Consider the following 23376-nt stretch of genomic DNA (forward strand, 5'->3'; position numbering starts at 1 on the left):
CTGACGCAAACCGCTGAATTCATGTAACTGAAAGTGACTTTTGGTATACGTAATGACAGGCGTGTACGTCACAAATTACTCACAGATTTCTGAAAGAAAAAGCTTTTCGCAACTTTCTTACGTCGGTAAAAATATTGACGGAGGGATTCATGGAATTTTCCTGGCACATTTTCTTTCGTAAAATCAATTAAGCAACAAAAAGTTTGAAGTACATACCTAGCACGCATTTCATCCTTAATGGCTTTCAAACTTCACCGTTTACCATACTTGTACTTGTAAACCCATTGGATAAGGACGTCCCTCCAGTCCAGTATCTTTCCAATGACCGGTCGGGAAATGCCCTCATCCAACGCTTGAATAATCTTGATCTTGTATATGGTCCACTCCCACGCTGAGAAGTTAGAACCGTTTCAGTCTTTCTACCCCTTTCGGACACGTCCAAAAAACTATAATGTTCATCAGGATTTTTCGGTCTGAAAGGGTCCTTGCACGCGAATCCTGCCATCTACTTACTTATTTAATTCAGGGAAACTCTGAGCACAGCAATCCATAATAGCTGATTAAAGCTTCTAATCTATTAGCCGGGCTAGATTTACGATACCTATGCCTGGACAAAGCCTAAGCGTACCTACCACTTGTACGACTGACCCTATACAGGGCCGGATTTAGTTTAGAGGTCTGGAGGCCCCGGGGCAACAAAGGACTCAAAGGAGTAATGGAGGCCCCCTGGCCCCAAATTATTTTCGAAATCTCTATTGTGGGGGCCCCTCTTTTGTGAAGGCCCTCCACTAAATCCGGCCCTGACTCTATATTAGGGTTCCGTCACCAAAAAAGTATGAAAAGTTGAAAACCGCTGCTATATTAGGTAGCATACCTACATTATAGCTCGATGGGTACACGATATGATCATTTCTGGATAGGATTAGCTTAGGATTTGAGTAAGAGGCGTAATAGGTAGGTACCACCGTTCACACAGCTAACTGGCAATTGGTAGACCTTATTGCGAACGACTAAGGTCCCTTTATAAACCATTATCAGCTAATTGACCGAGCTTGGGCAAAAATGCTTTCGACCTTTCGGCACCTTTCGGCTTTCGTATGTCCGGATGTTCTCCTCTACAGGTCGCATTTCTCAACCGATTCTCGTGAAATTTTGTGAGCAGGTTCGGTAGTTAGATATATTTTTTCTGTCGTTTCGTTTTTTGGGGTTCCGTACCCAAAGGGTAAAAACGGGACCCTATTACTAAGACTCTACTGTCCGTCTGTCCACATATGATGTATTTCTGTTGCCGCTATAACAACAAATAATAAAAACAGAATAAAATAAATATTTAAGTGGGGCCATACAACAAACGTGAATTTTTTGCCGTTTTTGGGTACGGAATCCTTCGTGCGCGAGTCCGACTCGCACCTGGCCGCATGTGTTGTGTGTAAAATGATTAAAATGGTGGAAATTGGCATAAAGGACTTAAGCACAGAATAAGTCAACTTAAGCGCCAGTAGACGCTTATTACGCGTTTAGGTTAGGTCGCGAGATTCACGCTTCGCTAACGAAATTCATTCATAAAGTGGCCTTGCACTTTTGCAGCTGGGTGCACGTCGTCCAATAGGTATAGCACAATAGACCAAGCCAAAGCCAAAATATTCAGTCAATATATTATGCACTGCCTACGAAGTTACGAACGAATCAGGTACCTACTACTTCTATTTGCATATTCAAACCTTCAATTAGGTATTTGTTTTACAAGGGGGCAAAGTTGTTGTTTAACCTCGTGCTAATATTGATAACCGAGCAAGTGAAAGATTCCAAAATTGAACCACGAGCGTTGCGAGTCGTTCGAAAAATGGAATCTTGTGCGTTGCGAGGGTTTCAAGGCACGAGGGTTAAAAACCAAAATTTGCCACCCAGTGAAACACAAAATTTTTCACCACACCAACACAAGGAAAATAGGTACAAACTGTAAAATAGGTATCAAACAAAATTAATGCAAATCAATTCAAAATTAATGTTATTAAATATTTACCATTCAAATTCATCATTTAAAAGTCAATCCTACCAGCCAACATAGGAGGAAACAACTCAAAATTTGCATTTGATTACTTTGCAAAAATGCAACTTTCTCATCAGTTTTTGAACAATCAAGAATAGTACATTGTGCAACATGGGGCGTAAGGAGCGATTTATGGACTCGAATTTGCAATATTATTACGCCCCGAGTTACACACAATGTTTTTCATGACACTTGCGATACAAAAATGAAATATAAAGACAAAAAACTGTTATTTATATTACTAGAAACTTCATAACTCCCTAGGGAAAACGCTTTATCTTTAGTTCCCGCTAAGCCTGTACTGCGTGCAATGAGGGCTAACGCGTATGAATTCGCCTCTAGGGGCGCTAGTGTAGATGGTGGTCTTTTCCATACTTCGAAATGTCAAATGTCACTTGTCACTTCAATGACTGACAGCTGTTCTTTAGTCTTTTGGACCACCATCAACAGAGGCGCCAACTGGTGAGCAAGAAAACGATAGCCCTCATTCCACATTTACTGAACGAGTGTGATGAAATAATACATTTCACATTGAAAAGGTAGGAAAATTTTCAGCCTTTGCCGCCCGTTGCATAAGTTTACAAGCAACTATAATTCAACTTTTTTAAGTCGGTCTTTATTACCAACGTTTGGTTTACCTAACGAGCAAAACGTAACAACTCAGCGCAACGTTTAAATTTACATAAGCGTTCAAAAAAGTTTATTTTGTTTTACAAATCACTATGTCACTAATTTGTAAAATAATATTGAAATGAAACAGGTACAGGTGAGTAGGTTAAAATAATGTGCACATTTTGGCATCTACATTGCATTGCCAAACGTAAATGAATGGCTGAAGTCTTTCCTTATCTTTAAAGAGCAGCGGACGGTTGGATAGAGAGAGACAGCTAGCTAGTTAGTGTTGCGGCTGCGGACCGCATGGCGTATGCTCGCGTACTACGCAAGTTGACGGTGTGTCGACATTGGACGTTGGTTCGGTTGCCGGCTCCGAAATCCGAACGAGCCGAGCGGCGCGTCAAACTCGCCTCTGCCGTCAGTCTCGCAATGGCGTTAGTAAGCGTCGGTCGTGTGTTCAGTTGATTTCACAACAACCCGAGCGGACACCGGCCCAAAATATTGGCCTGTCTATTCGTGCTCGAATTACTCGGAAACGCTTCCTGTAATTCCGGTCATAACAAAGCGAACTAACCGCCACCACGGACAGTCAAATTTTGGTACGATATCCACTCCGGGCAAATCATTTCAAGGTTCGTACCTTTATTTTAGCGTAATTTCTTGCCAAATAAGTTACTAAACCGCCGATTGTCGTAGTTTCGTTTTATATTTTGTAACTTGCAACTCGCGTATTTATTAACGTTTGTTTTGTTACAGATCATGTCCATATCATCGTAGTTCCTCATCGTTAAGTGTTTGTGTTTTGTGGATATAAGTGTATAAGTGACAGTGTTTAGTGTTGTGATGGATCCGGGATCGCCGTCGCTGCTGTGGCCGCTGCGCGTGAGCAAGCCGGTGGAGCCGAGCAAGGAGGAGCGGGCGGCGTCTCCAACGCTGTCTGAGCGGCTGGCCGCCTCACCCGCCGCCAGCCCGGCTCCTAGTCCTCAACCAGCTCAGCACCAGTTCCAAGCTGCTTTAGTAGCGGAAAAATACCTCTTATTGGAACAGGTCGAGGGTTCCTCTCTATGTCGGTGTGTGGACGTGCGCACTCAAGAGGAATATGTATGCAAGGTAAGTAGCTTTATCAGTAATTTGTCATTCGACGCGATCGTATCGAATACCTATCACAGTAAAGTAGGTAAACAATCCTTTTGACGTAGGCATTAGAAGATCAATCGGTCGATATGGCAGAGTCGATGTAAATAATGTCGTCATGCTCGATTCTCGAATCATGAAGCTAAGATCGTCAACAGGATGTTACCTAACTTAATTATGCCGGTAAAATACCTTTTAGTTACTGTATTTTAGGTAGAAAACACAGTTACACAACTTTGGGAACAAATCAAATTATTTTATTAAATGTTTTTAATTTGTGTTTTAAGTAGTCACACTACTATATATTAACTATATATTATATTATATCGCTAAAATGGCCGTGGCGGGGTGGCCTAGGGGTTCAAGGCGTCAGCCCGGATCAACGAGGATATCTATCTTTGCCCGGATTGATAAAGATGCCGGTTCGTATCCGGCCTTCACCACTGGAGGGCTTCGTCACTTTTTCTTTATAATTTATATATGGTAGTGTGAATACTTAAAACACAAATCAAAAATATTTAATAAAATTATTTGATTTATAAAATTATAAACTTTCGCGGTTTGAACACATATTAAATCACATTTACAAACGGGTCTATCGCGAATTTATTTTGTTACCTTTATTTACCCGTTTGTAAATGTGATTTAATATAATTTGATTTGTTCCCAAAGTTGTGTATAGATGACAGAACCAGTCTCTCGCTATATCGTAATGAGGGCTAGCGTTTTTCTGCTCACCAGTTGGCGCGCCACTGTTGATGGTGGTCCAGAAAAACAGATTTCAAAATTCTTCTATGCTTATTTTTATAAAATCTATACATACGTTGTAATATACACAAAGCTATTTTAACGTCAAAAATTTTCAACCTGTTTAATTTTGGATATAGTTGGCACTTTCAGACCTCCATCTACACTAGCGCCGCTAGCGGCGAAATAGAGCGCGGTAGCCCTCATTTTGTAAGGAATTCGTATAAGAGGTGCAAGCGCGTACTGCTAGCCCTTAGAGTTGGTCAAAGACTAGTAGGATATGAGAACGTAACGTGTTTAGTTTCGAAACTGGCTGGTTTCAACAGAACAGTTGCGTAGCTTTGTTTGATTGATATTAGTGCGTAATCTGGCTTTCAATCGACCTCTGGTCCATTTCATTGGCTTGGCACAACCTTTGTTCTAGACATCAAATAAAGATTCCCTAGCTCTATTATTTGTGCCATTTTCAACCAAAAGGGTATTTTTTGTCGCTTGTCAGTAAGGCGCTATTTCCATATAGCTTCAATTAGAAATCAACCTTATCAACAAGCGACAATGTGGTACCTTTTGGTTGAAAACGTCACATTTTGGTAACCTATATCAAATTCACTTAAAACAGATAAAAATTCAATAAAAACTTGTTGTTCATAGTCCAATTGTATTTGATAAAAAAAAACAGGGACCAAATTTTAAAGTCCATTATAAAAACCTACATGTGTATATTAAATCACGCGAGAGTTTGTTTTCTAATCACTTTTTCAAATAAGTATTAAGTAAGGGAGCAAATTTTTAACTGACCACGACATTCCAGTCTATGTAGTACATAGGTACCTAGTACCTACCAGTTGTAAGTTTGCCCCTCTGATGACAAATGCTTTAAACGGATAAAGAGACTGGATCCCAAGGGATAGACCCCATGGAGAGATAAGCCCAGATCCCGATAATATGCCCTCATGCCGAGCCCTTTCTATGCAATTACTCAATTGTACTGCTTGCAAATATATTAGTTTGTCTATGATTTCTCACGCTAGTAAAATTAAAAAGTCACTGGTTGCAAATTCCATTAAATAGCAACGCGCAGCCATTTGCCAAGTAAAAAAAAATACTTTGGTTAAACATCGTTATTTTGATTATACCTTTGCATAAAAAAGTCCGTTAATTAAAAACAAATGATTAATCGTTAAAACGCATTGTTAATGGGTAAGCGATGTGGCTTTATATGTCACGGCCCCGCGCTGCTCGATCGGTCTTGTAGGCCGCTGTACCAAACAATGTCATGTGTCTTTTTCGCAATCGATCGTGTTAACAATAACCTCCTTTAACACTAAAAAAACACGTCTAGGGTTTAAGACAATTATATATTAGAACTTTTATAATTAAATACCAAACATATGTAAAAATAAAAACATTAAAACAATGACTTACTTGTTTTATAAGCGTTAAAATGATATCATTAGCCGACGTAAGTGACTCCACCCAAAAAGCCTTCAAGATTCATCATCGCTGATAACATCGCGAGTATCGCGACTAACGTCATCACAAATGATAGCCTTCTACAGTCATTTTAGGCAATGCAGGATAACATGGATCTAGACAAAGGCCCATACGGTATTGTCAAGGCGCAGAATAGCCACTTCCTTCGTGAGAACCCGACAAGGTTGCGTGAGGCAACGACGTTGCTAAACGTATTTACAACACAGTCTTACCAACACGACTGACACATTTGTATACATGCCTCATATGAGGCGGCTACTCGAACTCGCCAGTCTGCATTCTAAATTCAAAATCGCTGCGAAATTGTCTATGGCGCTCTTAATTTCTATCGGCTATCTATCGCACACGTGGTACGGCGCGCCTAAAATAAACGAGACCTTCTCATTGACATTGTGAAATAGACTGTTGATAACGCATCGAATGTCAAAGCCAGGCTAGCGGGCCCCTCCTATCCCCCTCCCACTAAACAAAAGCGGCCCCGCCGTGATAGCACGTAGACATAACGGAGCCCGAACTTCGAAAAATGATGTACTTGTAGGCCATTGCAGCGTACCGTACGGTAAGAGACAATCGATGCCAGTAGCCGATTCGATCGCAATTCCAAGAACAATGGTACCGTTTAAAAACGGATACTGCAATGGGTTCAATAGTTGTTCAAGTTGTTGCTAAGGCTAAATGCATATTTTGTAAGCGACCATCAAATAAAGATAGCGGTAACTAGGTTAGCTCCCGTAAACCGTAAAGCGCATTCGATGCCAAATATTATCAAGTACTCTGTCAACATTGCGAATTTTATCAATATCTACTCTGCAAACACCTCGAAAATTGGGTCGTGTATACGCCCAGTTTTTTATCTAGAACGTAGCGTCGGCGCGTCTAGTGATATGACTCAAAAATAATTTACTAAAACTGTGAGCCCTATAAATAAATATATGCGTCGGAAAAAGAAATTGTTGGACGCATGCGACAAACGTGATTCATCCTTCGTGTCGGGAAATCAGATTTGGAATTCGCGTCCACAATGTCGTTGACATTTTCGTGCTCGTTCGAAAATAAATTGTGACTGCAGTCGTTAGCCGGGAATAACTGTTCGATGTCATGCCATCCTGGTACAAGCCACAAGCGAACAGTAGATAACATTGGATCAATCCTATTTATTAAATTTCAAATGTCCGTTAAAACTATTTTTAAGGCAACCGCTGTCTCAGGCAGTTCGTAGTTTCAACCAAATAAATACATACCTACTACTTTTAACAGGCTAGGTATTATTATATTATGCTTACAACGATGAGAGCTCAGATTATAATAAATTCCCATGGAATCCTCTCTACATACATAGCCTCTATTATAAACAAGAATTACCGTTTACTTTGATTTCTAAACTAGATACTAGTCACCAGAGGAATTCCGTTTGAAGCCAACGGGGTCCGATATTTGCAAAGGGTCAGCTCTATTCAAATGTTTCAACCTCGTTATTCACGTTAGACTTAGCCCTTTTAAATCCCAGTCTCTTTGAAACGAGCCCTTTGAATCTAATAAATGGTTATTACCTAGTCAAAGATCCATGAGGACGCATCTTTACTTTGTAACAGTTAATTCCTTTACAAAATTACGAGATTCGCTTGTTGAAAACTTAAATTGAATCGATCACTTTACTGGTAAGGCCCATCACGCAACCAAACAAATCTAGGTCAAAGAAAATTGCCATGGCCTCATTATGCCTTTTAAGCAATATTTACAAAAACGTTTTTTTAATTTGTCTGTTTTTTTCTTGTTAAACTATAGGGAATACGCTTTCGCTTATGAGAGGTTTGGGCCTAAGATGTAGACTGATGATTATTTTCTTCGTAGGTGGTGTCCCGGGACTGCAGCAGTTTGTTGCAAGCGCATTACCGTCTCGACGGGCACCCGCACGTCAACCCCATCCACGAAGTTCTAGTCGGCGACAAGAGAGTTTACCTAATATTCCCTCGGTCGCACTCTGATCTCCATTCTTACGTGAGGGCTAGGAAACGGCTCCGCGAACATGAGGCCCGGCGGCTGTTCAGACAAATGGCCGAAACTGTGGCCGCCTGCCACGAACAAGGAATAGTGCTCCGAGACCTCAAACTCAGGAAATTCGTCTTCGCGGATCCCCAAAGGTGAGTTTCTGACTTATCTACAATGCAATTTATAGTGTAAGATGTGTGCAAACTGACCGTCATGTCGTTTTCGCAAGTTTAAGTAATCTCGACTTAGCAATAGTTTGTAATACGACATTAGTATCCCTCGAAACAGCGCAACAGAAACAAAGTCGGCCGGCCGCGGTTCCGATTGCCGATGTGCTCAATTCGATGAAACTGACTGACGCAAGTATTTAATATCTCGGCTGCAATAGAGATCGATCGATAACATCCTAATTTTTTATTTAAGCCAAGATCGATCGTGAGAATATTGGGCGTATAAAAAACGAAGAGAAACGGAAACGCTGTTGTATTTTAAGTAGCGCGTCATTTCCTTTCTTCGCCGATAGCGCCTCACGACAGCGATAAATGGTTTATCAAGTCATTCATTACCGACAATGAACATGCGGCGCATGTCGCCTTCATTATGATAGCGGCGTTCTCGATACCTAAGTGCCTACTGTCGCCACCGATACAGCTATCGGCGCCGGGACAACCGGTCCCTGCACCGACTCCCAACCTCACCAATTATGTGTCATGACACAGAATACGTGATCAATCTTATCGACAATCTAACGACACATTGCCCAAACAGTTCACCTTTCCAACAAAAAACGTACGTTACAATAAGACAATCACACATAAGTAGAGGATTACTCAACTATTTTAATTACGACGTCAAACGGTAGCCCGCGGATTTTCGAACTTTTGAAATGTTATCTGGCCTCCATTGTTGCGAATATCTCCGGCAATGCTAGCGGCTCAAGGCGAGCGGTGTCATTGCTGCGTACAATACCGCGCCGCAATCGGGTCAAGGGTCCGCGCGTCGCGCGCGGTGCGCGAGCACAGCTCCCGCGGAACCTGCTACGCCCGCCCCGGTCAGGTGATCCCTAACCCCTCGACAATACTCCCAGATTATTATGCACCCCTTAGCACGAACTTAACAAACGCATTCCTCAACCTTTAAATAAATATCCACCATTCACCTGCCCGCATCCATGCCATTGTTGATTTAATGAGATGAGATGCCTTTATTGAGATAAAAAAAGGTGGATTTTTTACAGAGCTACTGAATTCAAGAATTTGTCTGATCCTCGTTAAATACGGTTGACGCAAATTAATCTCAAATCGCCCCCGGTAACCCTCCTACGTTCGAGGCAACCACCGGCCTTTTTGTGTACGCATTAAGTTATCCCGCCGTCCCCGCTGAGACAATTTTCGTTACGCCTCCGCACTCGGGAGCTGACCGTAATGGTTCCTTTGACCTTTGTGTCTCTGCGTCCCTGCTCACATTCGCCGAGCATGCCTTTGACGTGACCGCCAAGCCGCAGACTGCTCGAGTTGTAAAATAGGCTTAGCTCGCGCCGGACGCTGACTCCCCGCGAAAATGGCAGATAAAACGAATCTCATCTACATATTTACGCAACAGTAATAATTCAGTCCGCTTTGAGTGGACAGACAGAGAGAAAAGGTAAAATTAAATACTGAGCGGCGCGTCATCAAAGCCGGCGTTGTCAAAAGCGGTCCGCGATGCGGAACGGGAAGCACCGCGACCGTGCCTCAAATGTAAAAACTTTTGCTTTACCCTTTATGTAATAGCAGAGCGAGTGCGCCTTAAGAAGCCTTTGCCAAAGTTGCCGCTCAAAGCTGGAATGCTTTACATACATTTGGTTATTAGAGACGAGCTCAAAGTCAAAGATAAAACTTAGATTGAAGGAGCTCGTGGCTCACACATTGCGCATACTTGCAAGAAAAGATGGAAATGTGTGCGTGCACAAACACAACAGTTATTAGTTAGGCAAACGGGACGCAACCTTGCCGGCCGAAGTCTGCTCGTCTGGCTATTAAAGTATTTAGACAGGATATTGCACATGCGCTTCCAGTTTTGGCATGTGTGATTTCGGAACGGAAACGTTTTTGTTTCTAACGGACCTTCGGCTCTAGGTCAGGTAACCATCCGGCATTATATACTGACCCTGGAATTCCATCATCCCGACAGATGCCTAATCGCTCCCAAAGGAGTCTTTTTTTGTGTGATTATTCAGATGGGCAGCGTGACCGCGCATTATTATCATAAAGAGCAGCTGCCCTTGTTTAGCCCTAAAAAATCTATGATTATGCACATGTGGCGGTGACCACTTACTACTATACTATACAGCTGGTGTTTGCAATCGTGAGAATTGTCGTACGACGGAGAAGGTGCGACATGAGCAAGTGCCCGCCCCGCGACCTCCGTTCTCACGTCTTGCGATATAAAGGCACCCCTGATTATAAATTCGAGCCATCCGGAACGCGGCCGGGACGCCGCGATCAACATCCCGTCCCGTCTCAAAGGTAAACAAGAACATTAATATTGATTTCCAACTCTCTTTGACGCTTTGAAGTGGATTTTCTTAACACTCGCCCGTAGTTTTTCATGTCCTTTGAGATGAAAACGGACTTTTTTCACCGAGCACCCGAGAGCGCTTCGCGAAGACGGTTCTTTGACATGAAAATGAAGAAGTATTGAACCACCTCCTTTTGAATTACTCCTACAATGTGTACTGAAAGTTTTTAACTTTTAGTGATCGCGTCCCGATCCTCGGCTAAATAGGATTTGCATTAAAATTAAGTTTTGAGGCGGTAAAAGGACCGAATTGGCATTACTTTTCTAAACTGTCTAAGAGGGTTCCGTCTAGTGGTTCGACCGAGGCATGTGGCCTTTGCCAGAATCTGGGTTAAGTTTCCGTTAGTGCCGTGTCAAAGAAAGCTGTCGGTGTAAACTTAATCGCTGTCGCAAATCGGAACTTGCTTTCACTGAACGCCGCATGTTGCTTTTGTGTCGTGTCGGTATAATATGGAATTGGAGCTTCATATGAAACTAGAAACTATCAAGAGAAATCTTGAGCGTATCCGGACGCGGGCCTTGGGGAGGAAATCGAGGTCGCAGGGCCGATAACGCAGGTAGCGAGGCCTCGGATTATCTCATACGATCCCGCTTATTAAACATGAAACATTTAACTAATCTTACACAGGAAGGCTCCTTTGTTAAACCAAACAAGCAATTACCGCGGCTATTCTCGGCGGTGACGTTACTGCGGATTTGAGGTAGGAAAGCCGGATGTTTGTCCGTAAACTACATTTGCCGATACGGAATAATGCATCCATAATTTCGGCATGACGGACAGGAAACGATGGAGCGGAAATACATTCATGCAACGCGAGATGGTCTTTGTCCACGTGATCTGTAGAAACAAGACATTTTCTACGCTATTTTTTATTTTACTACGGAATTAGGCGAATCTACACCAGACACGCCGGAGCCCACGTTTCGCCATAGATACATAAGCCTTTGTAAACACGGCCAGGTAAAATTATCCTCGGCGCATTGTCGATCCCATCCCGCCCACTCTACGCCAAAATAATAATAGCCTGATGCATCCAGGTAACAAAACAAAACCCTCGTTTTTTGCGTAACGCGTTCAGAAGCCGGATCGAGTGATCGAATCACTGCAAACAATGATGGTGAGCGTCGTTTGATTACGCAACGCGATATGCCGCACAAACTGCTTCAACTCGGCCGATGATCCTGCTACCTGGCATAAAAGATGTTTAACCCAATAACCGGTTGCACGCGGAAATTCGAGTCGGGACCGAGCGAAATGTGTCGGTATATTCGCACTGTTTTAACTGGACGGTATATTTACGGGCCTGGCACTCGCCGGCGGATGTGCCAAATCGGTTCGCGATAGAAATGCGGCGCGCCAGACGCATGCCAGCCCGGCCACCGGCTGACACCGCATTTCCTTCTAATTTAGAAACCGTCTATATTCAGTCTACGCAGAGTTTTGTAAACACGCATCACATCGAGCGACAATCGCGGCCCGCGGCGCCTACATCTTTTGAAAACGTTTTGAAACCCAGTTGCCAAAGTCGTGGTGCAAGCAACATTACAACGACGTATTTGCATAATACTGGGCGCTCGGTAATCCTGTACGTTTTAGTTTCTCGACAATTGTATAACATCGGCCATCGTGAGAGTTATTGCTCTTGCATAATGAACCTTTGGTTACAAATTTGCAATTTGCTGCGCAGTTTTCCCAATTGGTCTTTTGGCACAGATCCATGCAGGCGAGTCTCTAGTCTCCATAAAAGATAGGGGAATGATTCAGACGGGCGTTTTCGCGACCTCGTTCGCGGCGTGGTGAGGCCGGCCGAACTGTGCCAATGTCGTCGCTGGTCGCTGCGCCCGCGCCTCCTCGATCGACCGGAACCGATGCCCACCGGAGCCCACAAAAGCACGTTATCGATAATCGACCAAGTCTAGACTCGTCATTCACCTTGAATCCGGGAAGGTTAATGACTACAATTTTAGATTACAACGCCACAATCACACCTACGCCTCTCCCTCATCCTGAAAATAAAAGGAACGTCCGACGCGATTCGTCACTGCTATAAATAACGCGTGTTCGCACCTTTTTTGGTGGTTCGAAAACACCGGACGCGGCTACCGGACGCCGAGAGAGTCGGGCGAATGTCACCCGTACAGGAAGCGCAAAACGGGCTGCGAGACATTCGATGAAATAAATTACCGGACATCGGTGTCACCCATACAAAAGCGGATCCGATTGTGAACGGAATCCAAAGCGATAATGGGCTTATGTTTACCTACACCTTGCATCGAACAACACATTTATTGTCATTTAGGAAGGGCGTTCCGGTTTCCTGGCTGTTACAATAAAGTATTACAATTTTTTTTCTAACATCCTGCGCGCATGGAGTTTCATTCTGTCGCATTATGTTGTGTCAGCACAGCTGAGAAAACGCACGACTCGCTATTAAATCGATCTGGTTGCGTAAAACAAAGGTCTGCAGAACCTTGCACAAGCGACGCGGGCGCGGGCGCGCCGCCGACATATCTGCGGATTTGCGTAACGCGCACTTATCCGCCGATATGCCACCCGTGTGCGCTAAACCTACTACAAACTTGCTGTCGAAATAAGGGGCGTATTTATCAGAGAAACCGCTAAATTTTAAACTGTTATCATTAAATGAAAAAGACAGTGTCCATGATGATATGCTGCCGCAATTCCATCTTTGTCGACTTTTAAACTCGCTGGCACGTTCTGGCTTGCATTGGCTTAACCAAATAAGGCCGATTACCTTGCCCTATGCAGTTATTGTGCTAAATCTACATTCGAATGCGACGCTCTCGCCTACCTCACGATCTTGGGACTGGTGTCATGTCATGATATCATTCTGTGAGTCATCGCTCGGAGCCCAGGTACGAGTACCTACTTTGAGCTCCCCGTGAGGTCAAGCATAAGGCACGTCGCGCAAAAAAGGTTTTACGGCCCGTCGCACGCGCCCCTCGATGCATTCACTTCGCCCCGCGAGCAAAAAGCTTGCACGTGCCAACAATTAACCCGGGACAAGTCTTGGAGATGCCATAATTGCGCCCTCTTCGTTCCACGTGGTCGCCCAACGAGAACCAACTAAGGAATCACTGACCGCCGACACACGCCACCCATTTTAACACCGTTCCATACCGTTCCATCTCGCCTGCTATCTCGCCTAGCAACAGACTGAAACAGCAAGCCTGGGGATACTTTTTATTTCGTTTTGCACTTCTTGAAACCTGCCGTCGCTTGTGCCGTTTCGAAGCGGCCGACCGCGAGCGAAGGTCACTGACCGCCGAAAACCACCCAGCGTAAACAATCCTAACATCAGAACAAAATAAACAAGTGTGATGTAACCAAATAAAACAGAAGGAAACAGTAGCCGAATACCAATAATCACTGTCCATGACGTTTATAAATAGAATGTTCATGTTCGAGTGTTGAAAGAATACAGGCGTCGATAACAACGCTCTCTAGGATTCTCTCTCTCTCTCTCTCTCTCTCTATCTGTTCTTGGAACTTTGAGCTCATTCCATACAGAATTCATCACCGTTAGCAACTCACCTAGTCATATTCAACTTAAAGTGATTCAAAGAGGACAGTGCTCCATACTCGGACATGTGATTCAGCTAAATTTCTAAACGCTACATATCATATCCAAAGGTGACTTCTGATGAGTCAATACTTTCGAATATGTAAGTACTTACACAAGTTATTCGTGTCGTTTGAAAGAGCCATTGTGAAGTATTTACAGGATAACTATTTCAATTCGACTACGTGATAATGATAACGTGACTGATTTCGCGTTGAGGTCCAGAATTAATTTCAAACTTCAGACTTAACAAAGATTAAAAGTATTGTTTTAAAATAATGGCGTTATCAAGTCACCTTAACGGGCGTCCGTTGACCTGTCTGGTTCTGAGTAAAGAAACCTCGGGCAGAAAAAATATTTAAGCACTGCGGCTTAACTTCATAATAAGCTACAAAATAACAAAGTAAAAATGAATCAGTGCGACAGGCTGTGACGAATTCCAGAGAATGCGTCAGTGCATCATGACGTCATAGCTAGGGAAGCGAAGGGCAATGTCGGAGGGTGCAGGGTGAATCATAGGAAGCCGGGTCACTACCCCCGCACAGACCCTCGATACCTATTTACGGCCGTCTAAATTTATACGGGATAAACTTAAATGTTACCTCCTACACAAAGATGTTCGATGCCGATGTTGCGTATCAAATTTCAATATTAAATATGCTGATAACCTATCTGGAGGTGCGATAGTAATTTATTTGCAGGACATGTTTCTGAATAAATGGAAAAACTCGGCGACAAGATTGCGAGCGTACGAAAACAAAAGCAAAACTTGGAATTATACCGCAAAATGAATGAGGCGAGTACTAAAGCACAAACAAGCAACGTAGAAATTATGCAGGCAAAGAACTTGGGGTTTCATTAGTTATATAAATAACATTTTTTAAGTCTCGTGCTAAAGTTTTATGAGAGGACTGCTGGCCAGAGCGCTCCCGTAAATTGGAGGCGTGGGTTTTTTTCCTGTTCTGACGCACGCATTTAAATCTTGTACTTGAAATTCTGCATCTAAAGATCTACCTATATTTAAGTGCGGTGCCGTGGGCGATTTGCGTACTACATTCCCGATGTATGATCCATATCGCAAATATAACCGTTCCGCGGGCAAACGGGGGCGTAGTGTAAATATGTATTTGTTCCAGTAAACGTTCTTCATTTCATTCACGCCCACAACGTCGCAAAAACCGGACAAGGAGGAACGTATAAAAAGACCCACGCCAAGCTAACAAAGATATTTATCTTAGAAGGAAAATATAAAAGCAATATCGTCTGGAATCTGGATGGCAACGATGCTTTTCTATACAAATAAATTTGTTCCGCTGAACTTTTATTGTGAAGAAGATCTAGTACTCCATTTCGACTAAGAATAGAGCGACCCTATGATTTACATCTGCAGAATTTACCTATGTAAAACAGCTTATACGACATGTATTTCAAAAACACATACGTTATTTTGAAGCAATCGCGATGCATGGAGCATTTACCTCGCCCGGCTGCAAAATAAAATGAAACCGGTCAGACTCGTCCAGAATTACAATTAATCCTAAATCACAATCTCACACACATCCAAGGCTTGTATTGCAATGAGCTGACCTGTATTGCAATTCTAATGTGTGTAATTCAATAGACAATGGTGATTATGCTTATTAGTGAGTGGACAGCGGTTTCCTGTCTGTCATCGCCTCTTGCCACTTCACCTTTGCCTTCTACATACCAATATCTCACATAACTACCTATACACATGCCCATTTGTAATGGTCCATCCCTGCATCATCAATTTTTAATGCACAAAAACGCCGTATCTATTTTCCTGTTGAAATACACTTTTTGTTATCCTTGTCCGCACAAGGATAACAAAAAGTGTATATCAACATGAAAATAGATACGTACTGTTGTCCTAGTATTGAGTTTCTTGGTAACGCTCCGATAAACAGACTAATGTTATATGTAATTAAGCGCCGTGATGTCACTATTTTCTCGCTTCATAAACAAATGCTTTGTCTCTGGACATTATGAATTGATGACATAGAACAATTCGAGCGTGCAATATGAAAGATTAAGTAGACTCGAGTGTTTAAATGATTAATGACTTAATTTGACCAATAATGTATTGCAAAATGCATTAGTGGCACTACTCCAAATATTCGGGCGCCGCTAATTTTAACGCTTTGTTATGGCAAGATGCCTTAGCCGGAGGAGTCTGTAATGTGACAGTGACGGATGTTATCCCTGCCGGGGCTACTGACCGTGTACTCCTATATAAAGCAAGTAACGCTACCATTAAACCAGTGTAACTGAGACCTCGAAGTCCACATCAATCTTAAAGAGAACTAATACTGGTGGCCGGGCCTTCCAATGTGATCGGAACTGCTCTGCCGCGTAGGCGCATCCTAATCTCGCCGAAACGCCGATGACGTAAGCCAGTTCACGGTCGCCGAGAGGAAATGACGCAAGCGCTGCACACAGCGTTACAACACTAGTCGCCAAAACAATTCACGTGACCGCCAAACCAAACATTCGGCCATTCTGTAAAAGTATGCCTTCGGGCTTCGTTTTCCGGTAGCAACAACAGCTTGATGCGTTACCATAGGCACCGACGAATTCGCGATCGTGCGCGCACCAAGGTTCGTCATCGACATTGACGCGTATTTTAAGCACAATTTAAGACCGCGAGCGATCGGGAACGCTAAGCGACATTGAAATGAGCGTTGCGAAACAGTACTCTTTTCGTGGTTCTGGCCTCGCGTACGAGATTGAAGAATACGTATAATAAATATGAGAACGTATCCGACCTCCGTTCGCGGTCGCGTTGCGTAAGCGAGTGACAAACAATACTATGCATTGACATAACGTCAAGTTTGTGCTTGATTGACATTTGACAAATGGTTCTTAATTATGATGAAATTGTTCCTCCGATTTAACAAAAATTACGGAAAAATTGCTTGTTTTTAGATACTATGTGAAATAAAAGTTGAATGTGCTGTTTAAACAGGGGTCGGTCGACATAGCTGGTTGATGATCCCTCGCATGAAGTCATCGATATAATCGCGACAATACACTCACGTCATTAGTAAACTTGAACATTCCACTCTTGTTTTTCCACGGCACAATCGATGTATTTGTACAGATTCGAAGCAATTTGCGCAGTTGTCGCCTGGAGTATTCGCGATGGTGATGTAATCATACCATGTTATTAGCTAGTAAATACTCGGTACGCCCGCACTCAAACGTTATACGTACATAATAATCAGCGCGAACCAAAGTTCGTCAAGCATAATAGCTCCTTTATTCCATTCTGGACCTAGTCACGTGTCTAACAAAGTCAAATTTTAAAGCGCTTCAATGTTTTCCTTAGCGTTCTTTTGTTTTAAAAGAACAAATCGTTGGAATTTGTAACGGCAAATTGTTTCAGGGATTCGTGCCTACTTGGCTTGACTTTTGACGCAGCTTTTCATTATAGGCACCCACGCAACACGTGACTGGTAGCAGTTGCTACGGCGTAGCGCGTAGCTCTGACGTCACGGCCCCGTGACGTCCGTAGGTATAATACGGTGGTTGATATCGATTGTCAAAAAGTAATGAGTTTGTGTTGACGTAGGCACGGGGAAATGTCGATAGACCTTTAATTGCGACATTCGCGACACTGTACCGATTCTGTAACGTTTAATTCAACAAATTAAGAAGAACGGGGCAATCGTTACTTGTGTTACGAGCGTACGTAAACAACATACAATGCGGAGCCTGGCGCAAACTCATAGAATATTGTGTTATTTAGCTACATTCACTAAACTGTCCGATTGGACTCATTGGACATTAGTCAGCCGGTTTCTCATTACCGTTTATTTCACCAAAGATTATACGTTTATCAATTCACGGATGTTTAAAAGGCTATCTAAGCGGATGCACACAAGCCGGCTTAGTCTCCCCTTCAGACTTACAATGTTAGAGAGCATTGCCTTAATCACCTTCACAACACGGGGTGACATTGCTCTGATGAAACTAACACCCACGCTTGCGATTCGAACTGACGTAAGCCATACCTAGACTTAGTCGTAGTGTTATCACAATTATTTTCCATAAGTTAATTGATATTAAATGACGTGTGTGATCTGGATTATGCGTCATCGGAATGCTTAGCTTCCGCGATTGGACTAGGAAGTCGATGATTTCCCATCCCTACTAGTTATGTGGTGTGATGTTTGTAAGTAAAAAGAATTAACTGATTTTTAAAAGGCCGTCAATGCGTCTACCACCATTGAAGTGCCACCATTTGTTTGCCACCAATTTCGTATGATGTTAACTTAGAATGGTACCAGAACTATCATATATCGACTGATAAACTTTATCTCCGGCTTTGTCCTCGATAACTTTTATCGCCATATAGTACGCGGAAAACGCAACCGGTATCTATTTCGGTGATATTGTTGTATTCAAATTAACATGAGCAAGAATCCGGCACGGCCTCCGCGCGGCCGCGGTTCAATGTCAGTTGCGCAACGCTTCCGCCTCGCGGTGCGCCCGCGCAGCTCCCACTTACCGGCGCAGAGTCGGGCGGAACCAGTGACCAATGTTATGCGACCGAGGAATACGTAATAATTGTTCGCCATCGAAGACCACGCGTTTTCTGGTTCGCTTGAACATTGGATTGGATTGGTGCGGCATGCAATAAAATAACAAAGCTGTTATTATTCCCTATTGCTTGTCACTGGCAAACCAGTATCAGGTGAGCTTGTGATAGTTAACAACAACACATAATTAAAGATCTTTCGTATGCTACGTTTGAGGCTAATGTAAGACTTGCGAGTATTCTAGGAACAAAACGATCGTTCCAAATTTGAATTTATTAAATGTCGATTGGTCGGTGGGTGATAAACATAAAAAACAAAAGATATTCGACGGTTATTTTGAATGTTTGCGGATATAAGCTCAAAAGTAAAAGGCGACTTTAATTGCTTGGTGTTTTTCAAGTATCTAATTTGTTTTTTACAATATGATCAACGCAATTTTACGCTGGAAAATGACTAATTTTCATGTTATGTTAACCGACAATAGTTTTGCCATTATTATATTAGGATTATTTAAATTAATAGTAAAATTCTAATTGATAAATGCAATCACAGGTGTGCATTTTTATAAAATTTCATCATCCTGACGTCAGCGTTTACGTGATAGCTCATGCTCGTGATGCGCTTATGCTCATGAATCTCATCACGCTTACCTATTCAGACTTTAGACTATTCTTGTGTCAACGGATGACGAATCATGATTTTTAACTCCGATCCGCGTGAAAATCACGTTCTGATGTAAGAAATACTAGCTATTATAATGCTTTAAATCGCATCATCATTACATAATCAGGTGGTTCATTTAAACATTGATAAAAAACCTTTAATACTATAGCATGATTATGTCTTAAGGATATCTACAAATTTGCATTTTTTTATTTTTTTATTGGTTGCGTGTACAAGTTTTGAGCACGGTCTTAATAAATATGCATCTATGTAATTATAGACCATTTATTCTGACTCAGACAGCAATTTAAATTAAAATAGCCAAGACTATTAAAGCATACATGCGCTTGCATTCGCCGTTTTTATTTTTAATTCTTTTGGCTCGACATGTTCGCCATGTTCGGCCATCTGCTACATTTCTCTCTAGGTCCGTTTCCGGCTCTGCGTCCGCTAACATCCGGTCTTCAAGAACACTTCAACTCCCCTATAAAAAAAACCCTGGGAACATTCGTGATAGACTTAATTTGTTTATTACCGCTCTAGGATGTAAACCCGGTCATTGGACTTATCTTTATATGGTACGAGAGTCAGTCAACACTTTAAAGGTCACATTTATCTCTTATCTCTCTAGATAACGCTAAGGTCGTATGCCGCAACGTGCTATGCTATGTTACAATTAACTTTATAATAAGAACGATCTTTGATGTTTCAAAGGTTTTTCAGAAAAAAAGTTCAAGGTGCTCTGTTCTGTGCATTGTAAAGTTGAGTCGGGTTAATCTTCCAACAATCGACTGAATCTTTTATACCTTGCCAATTCTAAGCGACCCTCTTCACTGGCAGCTTGCACAGATGTTCCAGTAAACAAATACAGCGGCTTTTGTGATGCTCCTACGCATGATTTATCGCTCGCTCTGCGCCGAAACGATGATGCCTCATAGAAATCCAGCCATTGTGCAAATTCCTATTCAAAGACTATAAGAAAAACACCTTTCTGGAGACACAATGAATTCCACATGCAATCTCTTGTCTACCTGCACGCACATGTTCGGCATTCGCATACCATGCAAGCATTAAATCACTTTATTCAGTCCAATCAATCACACCAAATCGAACTTAAAATATACAATGATAGGGTCTACTTTTCCTCGTCTATGAATAAACGCAACGTCTGCTAATCTAACATCTCGTAAAAGAACTTTACGGCCAACAATTTCTCCGGTTTATAGCGATGAGTCTATTTTGGGTTCAATATGTTATTTTATATAAGGCTCCTCTCATTGGAGTGGTCGTTACTTGCATACATAATTTACGGGCCGGTTTATTTATAGTCCTATTCGGTTTTGCGGACACATTGTTGCATCCAAGTGCAGCTATATTTTATGTCGGGACAGTGTCAATTTGGGTTTGGTTGGAGTATTCCCATTGTTTATACCAAGCGCGGGGGAGTGGGATGCTTCCAGCCTAACCGTACCGTAACCTCAAATTCTTTAAAAAATATCCGTAATCGGATAGCGCACTTAAACTGGTCTTGCTCAGCAATGGGAAAAACGCCCCTAAAAACAATGGCCGAAAGGCTGTGTTTAGACACCTGAGAACTCTATCGGGAAACACACATCCCGACATTCGACAAAGGTCAACACAGTTTCGATACTATCAGTTGCCCGTGTTTATTCAAATGCTCCTTTAACCAGTCTCTAAGTTTGACTTTCGACATCTGGTGCTCGCATACGAGGTCAATATTTGCTGTTTTTTTAACAGTTCCTTTCTTTATGTCCCTGCCTTTGGTCTTTTGTTTTGGTTTAACATAATGCTCTCCTGTTTTTATATAACAGAGCGAATTTAGTCAATACATTGAAAGGTTTTACAGACCAAATAAGTACATATTTTTATTGCGTATAAATCCGAATACTAATTAAAACGTTACGTCTATATATTCGATTCGAAAACAATGGAAAACTCTTGTGTATTCGAATAAATGCAGGATATTACGCGATCCGGAGTAAATTGGTTTGGCCGTTATTAATTTTGATAACTGGGATTCGATTTGTTTCGCTTTTGTAACAAAGGGAAACCATTGTATTTAATTTACTGTAGTTTCAATACGTAAACAAAGTTTTATTGGACAGTTACATTTTCACAACGCGGATTGCTTATTAAATTTATTTTCGTTATTTTAAAAATGGAATAGTGATATTATTTGTACAAGAGCCGGTATGAAAAACAAAATTGATGTGACATTTTTTTACTGGAGCTTGCGCTGGACCAGCTGTCGTTTCATTGAGATTAGAAACCTTTTTTTGGATTTTTACGTAAAACATATGATAGAAAAAGTGACACGTTGCACATGGCGCTGGCTCTACCTGCCTTTGTTCCGAACACAATGTGTGCACGCATCTGCTGCGCCCGACTGTGTAGAGAGTAGACGCCCGCTCCACCTACCCCGCTATCCATCATGTTCATTCAAACCGCCTGACTTTGCAATTTTTGCAACGTTTACTCATTTACAGACTTAGGTCTATTAAACGCGAGGTTAGCGGTTACATAACGAGGATGAAGGTTGCAGCGCCCGACATTGCCAAAACATAATGCTCATGTTCGCCGTCGATAGCACTCGAGGCTTTCGTTCGATTCCATTCATTCCTGCGCCCTCCCCACAATGCACGATGACGTATTTATAAAACAAAGCGTTGAATGCTCGATAGAAACAATCGAGTGGTCCGGACGCTGCGTTGTGAAACAAATCGGCCGCACATTACCAAACAGTGTGCTGGCGCTTTTGTAATTTTGTAATACATCTGGATCGTTTTGAAACTCATTAACCTGTTTATATTGCGCGCACTTTAGTTTCAAAAGCCTCTTGAGGACATTTTCATTTCATTATTCCCGGACACAGTCGTGACAAAGGGACGCCTCTAACGATCAAGTTACTTTTGTTTGCCGGACGCCAATTAAACAAAAGATGTCCCAGCTCTCTTTGTTATACATAACTGTTGTAAATTGTCCCGGGGACAAATAGTACTCGAGAATGAATTTTAAATTGTTTCACACGGACAATGCTTTTTCATTCGGACGTTGACAGACTGGACGTCGTCAATGATGAAGATCGCTACTCGTTTATGAAAAGGTTGTGGAGCATTACAAATGCATCGGAACTGTAGTTAGCTCATAGTAACCGATCGGCGTTTTGGAGCGGAGGCTTGCCGCAATAAATCCTTGATGGAACCTTAACCCACTTGGATGATTACGAGCGCACTCGCCTGCGGCGGACGCGGTGCGCGCCCGCGGCCCGCGCCGCCGACACCGACGTGCATTTATTTTCGTGAATATCTCTAAAATTCAAAGGGTAGCTAAAGGTCTAGCAGGTGCGACGAATTCCTAAGCTACCCCTCTGAAGTTAATGAATAATTTATATACACTCGTGGGAGCTGCAACGGACGTTGCAGGGCGGAGGCGCTCGCGCACCTGCGCGGCGACCTTGCGCAATGGCACATATATGTACTCGTTTACCCACCGACATATATCGGAAACCGCTTGCGAGATACTTTGTTTGCCTTTCGACATTTATTTTGTTCGACGAAACCTTAGCAAAATGCGTACTATGCTCGTTTAACTCACGAAGACGCTTTATTAATAAAGCGTTATCACATGACATCAGATTTAAAACTGATTGACGGCTGCTCGCCAACTGGGTCAACATGCCAATGTTATGACGCCCATAAAACCGTTGTTGGCGAGATCTGGTGTTTAATGAGGGAGTTTAAAAGACGAGTACACGAGTAGTCAGGTGCTGGTGGCTGCGAGGCGTGACGGTAAACTGGGTCAAGTACAGTGCTGTGTCATTCATTGTCGCCCCGCTTGCACCTACTGAACTTGACATATCGTAATTTTTCTGCCAATTTATTGAGGTCATTGCCGAGTGTGCATTAATCTATCAGTTGCACTAGTTCCTCGTTGCATCGCGGGTTACATCAACTGTAAT

General features: G+C 42.5%; 1 protein-coding gene across 1 annotated transcript in view; it reads left to right on the top strand.

Moving 5' to 3' along the window:
- Window positions 1-3016: 3016 nt before the first annotated feature.
- Window positions 3017-23376, top strand: part of LOC134740520 (tribbles homolog 2-like) — a 34726-nt gene continuing 14366 nt past the window's right edge. Inside the window, exons 1-3 of the mRNA XM_063673026.1 lie at window positions 3017-3297; window positions 3422-3775; window positions 7892-8181. Of these exons, the coding sequence (XP_063529096.1) occupies window positions 3509-3775; window positions 7892-8181 (557 nt within the window). The 5' untranslated portion in view covers window positions 3017-3297; window positions 3422-3508. The remainder of the gene's footprint in view (window positions 3298-3421; window positions 3776-7891; window positions 8182-23376) is intronic.

Source organism: Cydia strobilella, chromosome 4 (assembly GCF_947568885.1).
Source record: "Cydia strobilella chromosome 4, ilCydStro3.1, whole genome shotgun sequence".
In the NCBI taxonomy this organism is placed as follows: domain Eukaryota; kingdom Metazoa; phylum Arthropoda; class Insecta; order Lepidoptera; family Tortricidae; genus Cydia; species Cydia strobilella.